General features: G+C 49.0%; 1 protein-coding gene across 2 annotated transcripts in view; it reads left to right on the top strand.

Annotated features, from left to right (window-relative positions):
* LOC307089659 (low-density lipoprotein receptor class A domain-containing protein 4-like) overlaps positions 1 to 15,000 on the top strand; it is a 141,343-nt gene that overhangs the window by 65,337 nt on the left and 61,006 nt on the right. For both annotated transcript variants that reach the window (XM_079756046.1, XM_079756047.1), the window contains one exon: positions 6,472 to 6,612. In XM_079756046.1, coding sequence (XP_079612172.1) covers positions 6,472 to 6,612 — 141 coding nt within the window. The remainder of the gene's footprint in view (positions 1 to 6,471; positions 6,613 to 15,000) is intronic.

The raw sequence follows: 15,000 nt of genomic DNA, 5'->3' as shown, positions 1-15,000 counted from the left end.
TCTGCCAGCTCAGCACAACTGTGACACGCCTAATTATATTGGTTGAGCCAACGAAACGAGAGGAGGGGATGAAAGAGAAGAAAGCGGGGGAGTGGTTTTGGGAGGGGGGGGGGGGGGGGGGTAGAGAAAGGTAGAGGAAAAGGAGGGACAGAGAGCGAGGCAGGGAGCGGGGAGGCGGGCGGGGGTGGCAGTGAGGGGGGTGAAGGGACAGACGAGAAGGAGAGAGAGGGTGCGAGGTGGAGAGAGGGTGGGAGGTAGAGAGTGGGCAGGAGGTAGAGAGGGGGAGGAGGTAGAGAGGGGGAGGAGGTTTGGAGCTGGGAGAGGGAGGTAAGGGGGGTGAAGGGACAGCAGCCAGGAATGATGCCCACCGCCTCGCACGCAGCGGCTGCATCTGCAGCACATTTGTTACTTTAATGCCGCTGCCATGCTGCCATGGAGGATGCGGGCTAGAGGGCATGAGGGAGAGATACACAGGGAAATAAGGGAAGGGAGAGCCATAATCAAAGGAAGATAAAGGCATGGAGTGGAGGACTACGGCTCCCTGCACACAGAATGTGTCAACTTTATCGCCGGCCTTCTAATAACAGCTATACGCTGTTGGCCCATGCTGCGCAACGACAGATTGGCACCGCAGCTAGCAAGACACGTTAGCAGCGCTGCGCCGCGGACCACTACCCAGAGTTCAGGGGGAAAAAAACGGTTTTAAAACATTTACGATGCGCATTGCGACAAATATTCTGCTGTCCAATAGAAGGCTATCTAAAGCCATCAATTGTGCTTCCGATGCAACTCTGAACTTTTTTAATTTCCCATTTAGGAAACGTTTAAGCTGAAACCATTTGTTTTCAAGGGTTCATCCCTGGCAGGAGGCTGCGGTTCCTCATAACAATGTCTTTGCGTTGGCGTACTCTTTCTAACTTGTGTTGGAAACCACACTAAACTATATTATATTAAAGGTGCAGTATGTAGGATTTAATGGAATCTAGTGTTGACTTTGTAGATTGCAACGTCAAGGGCTCACTCAAAGGTAACAAAAACACGGTTCTTATTTTCATGAGATTATACACAAATTAAACATGCTTACGATATTCAATAACATTATTGCCAAGTCTGTACCGCTTCTAATGTATTTGTTCATATGGCAAATAACTGATCGCATCCTGGCTATTTGCCTATTAGCATTACTCTACTTGAGCACACACTAGCCACATATGCTGATGCAACCACAGTTACTCCGTCGTGGCTGTCGATGTGCATTCAAACTAACCTCCTGCCGTTGACATCCCACCATGGAGCACCTCGAATGGGGTGTTCTGAATAAGCGTTATTGGTGGGAGACATGTGGGAATTTCAGGCACATGGTTATAGGTATGAGATGTGGGAGAGAGTTTCCGTTAAACGTTTTAGATGTTGCAGATCAATTCTGTCCATCTTGTCATGTTATTTCCGACTCGGGGACTGATGAGGGACGTATACTGTGTACAGCTCACAGGAGGCCGCGGGAGCGGAGATTGCGTTGTGGTAGTCGTTGGTGACCAGAGCTGACCGGGTATAGCCGCTCACCACCTTCTACCATCCTACATCCCCGTAGATCGGTTGTGGCTCTTCGCCCTGGTTCAGATCACCGAGCCGATCCCTTGGCAGGAAGCTGTCCGTCGTGGTGGCATAGCAACGGCCCCGCCCACATTCCCTGCCCTTTCATGACCTCGTTGAAGCGAGAGCCCGAGTACAGCAGCGTGCGGCGGGGAGACAAAGAGCGCAGGAAGCCTCAAGACTGGGAGGAAAGGGAGAAGCAATGAGGATCTCAATTTCTCTCTGTGCAGATCTCTTTTCAATGTTGTCACTGGGTTTTCCATTATGCTTACAAGTTATTTTTCCTATGGGCCTGTGTGTACAAGGAAGTGTGATAATTCCCCTCCTGAGGCGTCGCTATATGCCGTGTCTGCGCTTTTTCGTCGGCAGGGGGACAGCAGAACATGTGAGGAAGTGGTGTAGCGATGTCCCGGCAGCGGTGAAACATGGTTCTAATACCAAGACACACCACACTGTTTCCCAGAGGAGTAGGGAAATTACCCTGGAAATGCACAGAATTCCACACTTACTAAATCAATATGTGGGGACCTGTAGCCCCCTGGCCGGAGGAGGAATAGCTTGATATTAGCGGTAGCATTGGAGGACACAACTCCTGTAATAGCCCTGGCTATTTCCACCATACAGAGTTCAGTGTATGATGGGTGGGTCAGGTGTGTCTGTAGCCAAGAACCAGCTTCTTTCATGATGGTTTCTCAGTCCGTCCCGGCAGCCATGAATGCTGCTGGCTGCCCCTTGTTTTTTCCTCATAGGCACAAATATATACACACAAGAATGTCTCCACACACACGTAATCAAGTGCACACACACACACACACAAATGTGCAAGTGCGCGCACACACATGCAAATGCATGCACACACAAAAACAAACACACACACACACAAACACAGATGCACACACACACAGAAGAATATATTGGCACTGAACTACATAAAAACATGCAAATGGAATAGGACAATGCATACACCAACACAACCACACACACACAAAACATTACCACAGCAACAATGTGTTTCTGGCTCAGCAAAGCGAGATTGGATCACTTTGTAATGTCACACACACACACACACAAACACACACAAACACACACACACACACACACACACAAACACACACACACACACACACATACACCCATTATGCAGTGAGTACTCTGCTGAATGTTTCCTCTGTGTCTCTGCATTATTTCCATTATATGTCTGTTACTTTTGAGGTTTTTCCGACTTCCCTTGGTTTTATTCTGTTTGTTTGTTCCGGTCGCCTCTCATATGTTGTGTTTTCTAAAGAAGCAGCAAATCGACGGGCCGGGGGAAAGTCCATTACATCAGCCCACGTCTCGGAGAAGGCAGAGTCTGTCGTCTGATGTCAGGGGGGCAGGGGGGGGCGACTGCAACATCAACAGACATAGCAGATGGAGAGTTCCCATTAGTGGCACCTCTAAAGTAGCCCAACCAACCACCGCCTATTCCCTCGCCTTCCTTTAACCTACCTGCACCTTCATATACGTCATCGTCGTCCTCGTCCCTGACATTATTTCCTTCCCAACTTGCACACAAACACACGAACGGTGTACTTTCTTCACAACTTCACACACCTCCCAGTTGTGGCTGTCATGTGTTCAGATGTGCACCCTCATCATCATCATCATCATCATCATCATCATCATCTCGGTCCTCATCTGTTATTGATGACATTAGATTTTTTTCGGATATACACAATGTTCTTCTCCTTCAATCCTCATTTATGTGTGTGTGTTCCTGTTACTACTGCCTTCCCCTCATTGTCAATTTCTTGTATTTTATTAACCCCCTCCCCACACACACACACACACACGCACACACACACACACACACACACACAAACACACACACATGTACGCACACACAGAAAGACACACGCATGTACGCACGCACACACACACACCCACACACAATCACACACAGACACACACACACACACTCACACCCCACCACCACCATCACTCTCTCTACCACACTTGTAATCTCTCTCACACACCACCTCTCTCTCTCTCTCACCCTCTCTTTCCCCATCTCCCACACACACACACACACAGACACACACACACACACACACACACACACACACACACACACACAAACACACTCATGTCCAGGGGAGGAAATAGTGTTCTAACAGTGATCTGACAAGGGAAGAGAGATTGACAGAGGAGACTGGCAGACAGACAGAAGGACAGACAGACGGCCTGCCATTCTGTCTTACTGACAGAATGACTGTCTGTCTTTCCTGTCTGTCTGTCTGTCTGACCTACTGTATGGACTATATGTCTGTCTGTATGTCTGTCCGTCTAATGGCTTGACAGGCGGAAAGGGTATACACTCTTGACAGTAAGCAGGGAGAGAGGGAGAGAGAGACAGAGAGAGAGAGGGAGAGAGAGAAGGAGAGAGAGAGAGAGTGAGAGAGAGACTAATGAAGGACTAACGATGAGCCAGGAGCTTTAGAGGAACAGGGGGAGGATCCCAGACTAACGCAGAATAAGAAGAGGAGGTGGAGGAGGAGGAGGAGAGCGGAGGAATAGAGAGAGAGGGGGGGAGATGAGTGGAGTCCCAGAGGCTTTACTAATTGCCGCTCACACTGAAAAAATAGCCATTTTTGTGGGTTAATAAGGGAATGGTTACACTGGCCTGTTCTTTGAATCAGCTCCGTTTCCACCCCCTCCCCACTCTCATCCGATCCCTCCCACACCCCCCAGCCCATCCCCACGCTGCTGTCTAGACATGAGCAGAACAAGCTGTTCTTGTTATGGGTGGACCGCGGGGAGAATGTGCAGTGTCATTAGGTCTCTGTCTGACAGCAGGACAGGAATCGGGCAGATCAGAAGGACTGGAGCAGGAAACGCCACAAAATGTCGCTTTATCAGTTTGCTCGTTTGTTTGCTTGCTGTTGGCATTTTGCGTGCACCTTGGTCTATGTGTGTGTGTGTGTGTGTGTGTTCTGTGTGTGTGTGTGTGTGTGTGTGTTTGTGTGTGTGTGCCCATATGTTTGAGTGTGCGTATGTCTGTGTGTGAATGGTTTGTAGGCGTGTGTGTGTGTGTGTGTGTGTGTGTGTGTTTATGTATGTGTTTCTGTGTCTGTATTTATATGTATGTGTTTGTTTATGTTTTTGTGTGTCTCAGTGTTATCTCACATGTCTAAACCGCCTGTTGTGTGAGTCTACCCTCCACCCCTTCCCTAACTCCTACATTCTAATGAAACTCATTAATTAAAAGGTTTTTTTCCTTCCACCGTCGCCTCTCTGCAGGATTAGTTTCTCCATCATAATTTATGTTTTCGTATTTTTGTCTTTCTTTCGCTGCTATTTACTCACCCAAGGTCGGTGATTGTAATAAGACGGATCTCCTTCCTGCTACGGTCACGTTCCTGTGTGATGCACAGCGGCCTGCCGGAACACCGCCGACGTTTCTGTTGCCAAAATCTTGAGCATCGTAACTCCTGGAGCCTCATGCCCTGCTCTAGTAGGGAGCTGTGAAATAATTACGAAAAATAAAACTGGAATCATCTCCATGACGACAAAAGGAGCACTGAGGTTCTCTTTGTCCCCCTGACTCCCACGAAAAATGAAAATACGAGCACAAAGTTCTTTGTGGTGGTGTTGTTGTGGAGACCCAGCGCCGCCCTCAGCCAGCGCTGGGGTGCTGAGGGTCAAGGAGCTGCCCCTTTGCAGACCAGCAGGTCACAGACGGAGAAGCAGCCCACTAGCGACCAAACTCTGAGAAGATTACTACTCTCTCTCTCTTTCTCTCTCTCTCTCTCTCTCTCTCTCTCCCTCTCTGTCGATCTCTCTCTCTCTCTCTCTCTCTCTCCCTCTCTGTCGATCTCTCTCTCTCTCTCTGTCACTCACATTGAGAGACTCTCTCTCAGAGAAGATATCATTACTTCTCTTTTTTCTCTCTCTCCGTCTTAGTCTCTCGCTGTCCAGCCCTTAATGTCTATTCCTCTCTCTCTACCCTGACCCTTGGTTTAAAGAGAGCTTTAGAGAGACAACACACAGACAAACTGGTCCAGGACCTTCCCTTTCCCACTTCGTCCTTACCTCCACGTTCAACTCCTTCACACCTCCAGTGAAATGTATCCATCTTGGGAACTCATTTGTCCAAAAATTGTAATTAATACATATACCCCTTTCCCCTCCCTTTCATTTCCCTCCTCAGAAACAGATTGTATTAATGTATGAGCATATTAATATTCAGTTTCTGGAAGTAAAGACGTTGGTAATGGCGTGACTGAGGCATGGTTTGGTTTTGGGGGTAGCGCAGACATCAAAGCACACTTTTTTGCAAAGAAAACATTTGTTTATTTGTTGTTTGGAACGGCAAAGACTGGGTGTATGTGTGTGTGTGTCTGTGTGTGTGTGTGTGTGTGTGTGTGTGTTTTTGCGGGGGTGTGTCGTTTTTTAATCTGCCCTCATTTCTCGGTGAAGTGCATTTACAGCACTTTCACCGTCGAGTTTGCCGCAGGAAATGACCAAAACACGAAAACCAGAAAAACAAAAAAGTTCTGCCTGACCTTACACTCCACGCAGGCGAGGCAACACACAGGGCCCCATGACTAAGACGAGATGTTGTATGAAATTAGATTGGAGTCTGATGTTTTGTACACTTTGTTCTTAGACACCCCTTAGGCCGTTGTGTCTGAACACTGTAAGCACAAAGGACCCTGCTTGTACCGTATCCAATGCTCTAGACTCTAGAGCCCGGCGCTCTGCTCCTTCTACCCCCGAGGACACGGAACAGGGAGAGCTCCCGTTAACGTGGGAGCCGTCGAAACACGGTGGCTCCTGCCTTCTGTCCGTGCGCCTGACCGTCCCTCTGTGCCTCTCTCTCTCTCCCCCGACATGCAGAGTGCAAGTTCCAATGCAGCAATGGTAACTGTCTGCGCCTGGGCTCGCTGATCTGCAACCAGCTCAACAACTGCGGAGACAACAGCGATGAGGAGAACTGCCCCGTCGTCACCCAGCACCCCCCACCGGGCATCTTCAGCTGTGAGTACCGAACGCACCCCTCAGGCCCTGCCCCGCTTGGGGGCAGAATCCAGGCAGCCACGGAGCAAAATGTGAACACCAGCCATGATGGTGAGAGCTTGCTGTTGGGCTGGTGGTACACATCAGGTAACACACTGAAACAATAGTTTGGAGAGTGAAAGAGTTCGAAAGAGAGAGAGTGATGGAGTGAGAGTGATAGAGTGAGGTTACACACTGAAACAATAGTTTGGCCGGTGGATTTTCCACTCTGGCAGGTAAAAAGACAACATTCTAAAGGTGAGTTTTGGACCCTAAAGGCAGCTAAGGAAAACCGAGGAAAAACTTTGGGTGAAGTGAATCGATACGCTCTGTGATGTTCTATTTGAGTTTCTACTGTCCTGCTTTTAGTAGATGCTATGACACACAGGCTCACACACATGGCAACGCACACACATGCCCAGACACATGGTTATACCTACACACAAACACAAATGGTAACACACAGAAATTAGCAAGCATGGAAATGGAAACACGCTAACTCACATGGTAACCCAAACATGCTTACACATATGGTAACACACACACGCCATCACACATGGGCAAACACACTAACAAGCATGATAACACACACACACACACTAACATGCATGGTAACACACACACGCTAACACACATGGTAAGACACGCTCACATTTCTACCATAGTGATAGAGACACCGAGCAAGAGAGAGAGAGCGAGACAGGGAGACATAAACACAGAGAGCGAGTGAGAGACAGAGATGGACCGGCAGGAATAAACACAGAGGAAAAATGGAGATTGTGCGAGAGAGACAGAGAGAGATTGGACGAGAGAGGTAGCGTAAGAGAGGGAGAGATAGAGGCTGAAGGACACTAGTGGCTGTCTGCCAGGACACTTTGATGTGCTGCGGCGTTCTCTTTCAAAAACTTTTAGGAGAAAAAAAAAAACTGACTGCACCACTTTCATTCGCCTGTGTGTGAAGAGGTGTGTGTGTGTGTGTGTGAGCAGCTGTGTGTATGTGAGTAGGTGTCTGCTCGTCTGTCTGGTGATTTCTTCACCTTCTCTTCACTTTCTCATGTCCTTTCCTCTCTTGCCTCCCTCTCTCGCTACCTCACCACGACCATCCAATCCTAACCTCTAAACACACAAACAGACATACAAACATATCTACAAACAACACAGACACACACATACATATCTACGCACCACACACAAACACACACGCCTATTCATATCTACACACACACGCAAGAACATACCCACATCCACACACATACACGCACTCACACGCAGGCGCGCACACACACACGCTCACACACACACACACATTATATTTGATGACATCCCTGTTTTGCATCATTTTAATCTTCCAATTTTTACGCTCCTTACAATCCATTAGCACCCTTCTTTTCCCTCTGTCTCTTTCTCTCTCTATCACTCTCTCCCTCTCCATCTCCTTCACGCTCTCGTTCCCCCAGTGGCCCTCTCTCTCTATATATCGTTTTTTTACTGTCATTGTTAACCCCCCACCCATACAGACACACACTCCCACAGCCTCCCTCTCGATTCATTCTGAAGCATCAGACGTGTGTATGTGTTTGTGTAAGTTTGTGTATGTGTGTGTATTAGGAGCTTATGGGTGTATGTCTGTTTGGTGTGTGTGTGTGTGTGTGTGTGTGTGTAATGCATGTGTGTGCGAGAGTGGGAGTGTGTGTGTGTTAGGAGCTTATGGGTGTGTGTGTGTGTGTGTGTGTGTGTGTGTGTGTGTGTGTAAGGAGCTTGTGTTGGAGGGGCTTCCAGTGGGTAGAGCCCGGCCCGACGTCGGGGCACTTAAAATATTTAGCTGTCTAGAGCGCATGTTAATGTGAGAGGCGGTGGCGAGGCAGGGACCAGCCACGAGTGTCACTCGCTGAACCCTCGCATATTCCTCTCTCCCCTTTCTTCTTTCTTTCTTTATTTCTTTCTCCTGCTTGATGTCTGGGAGATGTAGACTGGGGGAGAGAGAGAGAGATTCTGAGAGAGATTCTGAGAGAGAGAGAGAGAGAGAGAGAGAGAGAGAGAGAGACAGAGACATAGATGGAGAGACAGAGAGAGATGGAGAGATATGATGAAATAGATTAGAGGGGCAGTAAAGTGTGATACTGTGGGAAAGAATGAGAGAGCGGTTGAAAGAGGGATAATGATGGAAAGGGAGATAGAAAGAGTGATAAAATAAAGAAATAACGAGAATTTGCCAGTGAGGGAGTGAAAAAGGCCAGATTTGCCAGCAGTTTGACTGGCCAAGGGACAAAGACCCAGAAGGAAAGAGGGACAGAGTGATAGATAGAGAGAGGAACAGAGTGAGAGATGGAGAGAGGGACAGAGTGAGAGATAGAGAGAGGGACAGAGTGATAGATAGAGAGAGGAACAGAGTGAGAGATGGAGAGAGGGACAGAGTGAGCGATAGAGAGAGGGACAGAGTGATAGATAGAGAGAGGAACAGAGTGAGAGATGGAGAGAGGGACAGAGTGAGAGATGGAGAGAGGGACAGAGTGATAGATAGAGAGGGGGACAGAGTGAGAGATGGAGAGAGGGACAGAGTGAGAGATGGAGACAGGGACAGAGTGATAGATAGAGAGGGGGACAGAGTGAGAGATGGAGAGAGGGACATAGTGAGAGATGGAGACAGGGACAGAGTGATAGATAGAGAGAGGAACAGAGTGAGAGATGGAGAGAGGGACAGAGTGATAGATAGAGAGAGGGACAGAGTGAGAGATGGAGAGAGGGACAGAGTGATAGATAGAGAGAAGGACAGAGTGAGAGATGGAGAGCCATGGAGACCCACAAAAAAACACAAAGAGTGAGAGATGGAGAAAGGGACATAGTGAGAAATGGGGAGATTGAGTGATGGAGGGAGAGACAGAGTGAGAGAGGGACAGAGTGAGATATGGACAGAGTGAGAGATGGAGAGAGGGACAGAATGAGAGAGGGACAGAGTGAGAGAGGGACAGAGTGACAAATGGGGAGAGTGAGAGATGGAGGGAGGGACAGCTTGAGAGATGGAAAGAATGAGAGATGGATGGAGGGAGTTAATGAGAGATGGAGGGAAAGACTGAGTGAGAGCTGGATGGAGGGACAGAGTGAGAGAATGACAGAGTGAGAGATGGAGGGAGGGACAGAGTGAGGGAATGACAAAATGAGAGATGGAGGGAGACAGAGTGAGAAAGGGACAGAGTGAGAGATGGAGAGACGAACAGAGTGAGAGAGGGACAGAGTGAGAGATGGAGAGCCATGGAGACCCACAAAAAAAACACAAAGAGTGAGAGATGGAGAAAGGGACATAGTGGGAAATGGAGAGAGTGAGTGATGGAGGGAGAGACAGAGTGAGCGAGTGAGAGAGGGACAGAGTGAGAGATGGAGAGAGCGGGGACAGAGATGAAGCAGGCGCTGGCCACAGAGAGAATGATTTTACTAGAGGGGAGCATGCCATCTTGCCGCGGCCGCTGGCTGGTTGCCGCGGCGGCGGCGGCAGACACGTGGATCATAAATACCGTCTAGACACAACGCTGCTCGAAACGCTCCACATCGCCCACCTCCCTGCCCCCCCAACACTCAGCAGCACTCCACTCCTCTGTTCAGCTCACCGCCTCCCCTCTCTCCTCCTCTCCTCCTCTCCCCCAGCCACATCTCGTCCCCCTTTTCTCCTCCTCGTCGCTTCGTCATTCTGTGCTTTCATCCCTCTTTCCCACAGCTTCACTCAACTCCTCTCTCCTGCTCTCTCACCTCCTCCCCTGTTCTCTCCTCCTCTCACGCCTCTCATCTCCTCTCCTCCTCCTTTCATCCCTCCCTTCCTTCCCCTCTTGCCTTCACTTTGATCTCCTCCCCCCTCGCTCCTCCTCTCTTCTGCTCTCCTCTTTTCCTCGCCTATCCTCTCCTCCAACCAACCTCTGCCTTTCTTGCCTTCTCTCCATCTTTCTCTCTTTCTCTCCCTCTCCCCCTCTATATCTCTTTCTATCTCTCTCTCAAACTCTCTCCTTTCACTCTCTCTAACACTCTCTCTCCCCTCTTTTCTTTCCCTCCTTGCTCTCTCCCCCCTTCTCACTCCATCTCTCTCTTTCTGTCTCCCCCCCTCTATCTCTCTCTCTCTCTCTCTCTCCTCCCTGTCTCTCTCTCTAGTCTATGCCCTGCTTGATCCACAACCCCGCCGTCGACTAGTGTCTACTCAGCAAAAGTCTTTTGCTGAGCCCACGTCCTTTTGATATGGGTTTCAGGACTCCAGATTAATGTTTGCCGAGTGCTAGACGCTCTGATCGATATATTTGTGCCGGACTTGGGAACTTAAGTTCCATTGTGTGTGTCACGGTGGCGTTAAGTCCTTGGAGTTTGTGGCTGCGTTGTCAATATAACCGCAAGGAATAGACGAGCACAAGGTTATGTTAACTTACTGCAACAGGTACCGGTCCGGACAGACCCACACACACCAACAGCCGACTCTTAATGAACGAGTGTGTACCTATGCATGTTTATGTGTGCGTGCGTGTGTCTGTATGCGAAGTGTGCGATTAACAATTTAACAGACCTTGGCAGTTTCGATGCGCTGTCAAGGTTTCGGCAGTGAGAGCAGCTAATGGAGACCATAGCCTATCAGAGAGAAGGAAATTCGATGACATTTCAATAGCGCTCCTGCGGTGAAGTGCCAGCAGTCAGATACCTCACCGGCAACATCACGCACAGCAGAAGCATGGAAACAAGATCAAACGCATCAAATGTATCCTCCAACAAGCGCACAACCTAAAATAATAACACGCCGCAGGTGGTGCGCTGCGAGTTCAAAGTTCGAGGAGAGGCGGCCGATCAATCTTCTAGCCTATTAGTGTAGCCTGTTAAACTCTTCTCTCTGCTGTCTCGTTAATCTCCTCTCAGGTGTGAGAGAAGGGGGGGCGTCGGGGGGGGGGTAAAAAGGAGCGACTTGAATCGATGAGCAGCAGAAGCCTAGCCATTGATCTCCCCGGCGGCCGCCGGCGGCACACGGGACTCCCAGCGCTGGCACCGTGGCCAGAGGCGCGCTCATTGATCCTGGAGCGGGGGCAAGGGGTGTTTGGCCCGTGGACACGCTGTAGATGGCATGCCATCAACAGCGCTTTCCACTGCTCTTTTTCGTGGTTTTTAGGCCACTTTGTGTTTGTTCGTAACGCAATGAGTCGGTGTATCGAGTGTTAGTCCGTCTGCCTCGCTCCCCTCTACGGCTGAGGGATCAGCTTCTTGCTCAGTGGCCCTGCGTGTCCCGCTGGAGTCGGCGTCTGGTGTCCGTCACGTGACCAGTCTGTCTTGTCTCTTTGGCTGGTTCCTCTGAACCTTTTTTAGGATTGCAGTGAGACAGGGGGGGTCTTGGATAGTTGCTCTCCAGTTCTTGTTTCGATCAATATTTAGGTCATTGACGCGCGGCTAGGCTTGTGTCGGAATATTTCGTTTCCATCATTTTTTCTCCTCTGCGTGTTTCATGTCCTTTACGGCTCTGCCTGCTTTCGATCCGCAACTTTCAGACCTGCCCTTACAAATACCTCCGGTGGTTAGGATCGAATCACAAACCTGGAATCTGAACCCCTGAGGGGACACACCACACATCTGAGGGTCGTCAATAACAACCAGAATGTGTCGAAACAGAAATATAAATGACAAATTAAAAAAGTCTACCAAAGCATGAAATTGCTGTTTCTTAGTATCACTGTTTATCGCTGTCTGTACACATTGTCCCAGGAGCACAACTTTTTGCAGCTTGTGTTTCCGTTGCTGAGAGCTGCATTCGCTGGCCTTTGTGATTTTTCTTCAAAATCTGATTAGTCTGTGTATGTCTTTGTATGTCTGTGTGTGTATGTGTGTGTGTGAGAGAGAGTGTGTGTGTGTGTGTATATTTATATACGTATGTGTGTGTGTGTGTGTGTGTGTGTGTGTGTGTGTGTGTGTGTGTGTGTGTCTGTCTGGGGGGAAAGCGCATGAGGGCTTAATGTTATTTGTTGAACAAATAACCTGACCCGTTACCGTCATGAATCAGGTCGCTTTAACACCAGCTGCTCAGAGCCACGCGCCATAATTGAGGCAGCAATCGTTTATCAAGGATGTTATTAGATCCAGTGTGTCTCTGGGCCAGCCCTGCCTTCATGGGGACCACTACCCTTAAAAAAAATAGTATTAACGTAAGTCCTGCTATCAGCCAGCCTCCTGGATAAAAACATTTCCAGAGGATTGTCTTTTTAATCATGTTTTTATGATGGTGTATCTCATTAGTTTGCCGTCAACTTCTACTGATTCAACTGGCCTTCGTTCAGATGTCTTCTTTTGTCTTCATCTCTTCCTCCTTTCCTCACTTCTTTTCCACTCTTCTCTTCATTTCCTTTCCTCCTTTTTGTTCTCCCTCGTCCCACTTAATAGTCTCAATCCTGAACCTTGGAGACCAGTGTTGTCACCATGGTGGCAACAGGTCAGGCAGGCAGCACTGACTCTCAACTCTGTGCTTGTTTGTGTGTGTTTGTGTGTGTGTGTGTGTGTGTGTGTGTGTGTGTGTGTGTGTGTGTGTGTGTGTGTGTGTGTGTGTGTGTGTGTGTGTGCATGTCTTCAGAACATCCTTAATCCCATGCTAGTGATTCCAGGCAGATGATGTCGGCGGCGTCTGTGATGTTGGGACATGGTTGAGGGACGGGCAGGGGTCTGAATCATGAGCCGCAGTGCTATGTTTTTTTTAAAGCATCTGGACTCTCACACCCGCTGCAACGCACTCCAGCCCAGCCTCTGGCAGGGCCCCTTCTCACTGATTAGTCGGCCAATAGATATTCTGGTGTTGTTGAGCAGTCGATGATGCTTTCAGAGCTCAAGAGAGCGCAGACCTTTTGAGGTTGTTGGCGGTGGCCTTGGGAGGTGAAGTCGAATCAAAACACTTTTTGAAACACCCCTCTGTGGAGTTGAAATGAGTAGACATGCCGTGATTCCGTGGTGATGTGGTGAGGTGGAGCCGTGGTGAGGTGGAGCCGTGTTGAGGTGGTGAGGTGGTGAGGCATTGCCGTGGTGAGGTGGAGCTGTGTTGAGGTGGTGAGGTGGTGAGGCATTGCCGTGGTGAGGTGGAGCTGTGGTGTTCCACTCTTTGGTCACCTTTCCCAAGGTTCCTCGCTCTCAGGTTTTTAGTCGATTCAGTTGTTTTTTTTAGTTAGCTGGTTTGCGTTCCTGAAGAGACACGTTGGGGTCCGAGGGCTGTTTTTGGGTATATTGTGTGTGTGTGTGTGTGTGTCGGGGTGGGGCGGGGGTATTACAAACCAGTGTAGGATCACAGTTTTGGTGCGGCCCCACCCGCCTCCGTCCTGCAGCATTTAGTATGCATGGGGGGCACACTCCAGCGGGCGGGGGGGGGGTTGGGGGTCAAGGGTGAGCGGCGCTAATTCTTTGGTGCTCTTGATTCGGCTCCTCTAGGGTGTAATACCCGCCTGTCAATTTGTTTGAGCTGCGGCTTTACATAATGAATTTATATTAGCTAGTGTTCTCCACACTGTCTTCTCTCTCTCTCCCCCTCTCCCCCTCTCTCTCCCTCCCGCTCTCTCTCGATCCCCCTCTCTCTGCCCCTCTCTCTCTCTCCTTCTCTCTCTCGATCCCCCTCTCTCTGCCCCTCTCTCTCTCTCCTTCTCTCTCTCGATCCCCCTCTCTCTGCCCCTCTCTCTCTCTCCTTCTCTCTCTCGATCCCCCTCTCTCTGCCCCTCTCTCTCTCTCCTTCTCTCTCGATCCCCCTCTCTCTGCCCCTCTCTCTCTCTCCTTCTCTTTCTCGATTCCCCTCTCTCTTCTTTTCTATCCCTCCCACTCTCTCGCTCACTGTCTCCCTTCCCCTCTCTCCTTCTCTTTCTCTTTCTACTCCTTCTCCCTTTCTCTCCCTCTCTCTCTCTCTCTCTCTCACCCATTGACGTGTCTATGGCACCAAAGCTTAACTCTTATAGACTAGGTATTCCAACCTTGGCCAAGAGTTCTCTGCGCAGTTGCATATATTTGGAACCTTTAAAACATGAAAAGTATAGCAATATATAAAATAATATAAATCATTAAAATTGACTTCCCAGCAAATCTCTTCCAAATGCGATTTTTTCAACAGAATGAATAACTTTGACGGCCGTGGTTGCTGACCTTTCCAAGCGTGTCAGATATTATATATATATGTTATATATATTACATGAGTTAGGGGGTCCAGGGAAGATAGCTTGGAAGCAACAATCATAGAGGACGTTTAGGGGATTAGACCATTATTCATTTTTTGACCATGCCATCCTTGAATCGGTTCATCTATAGGCCTACATAGAGTTGGAATACAAAAGTTGATTTTCACTGATTTCATTTTGAATCTTTCAACTTCCTGTTTAGGATGCGTTTTGGTTTGGGTAG

The sequence above is a fragment of the Pollachius pollachius genome, assembly GCF_949987615.1.
Source record: "Pollachius pollachius genome assembly, chromosome: 1".
Lineage (NCBI taxonomy): Eukaryota > Metazoa > Chordata > Actinopteri > Gadiformes > Gadidae > Pollachius > Pollachius pollachius.
The sequence above is the reverse complement of the archived record's forward strand: the minus strand, read 5'-3'. Positions and strand labels throughout refer to the sequence as shown.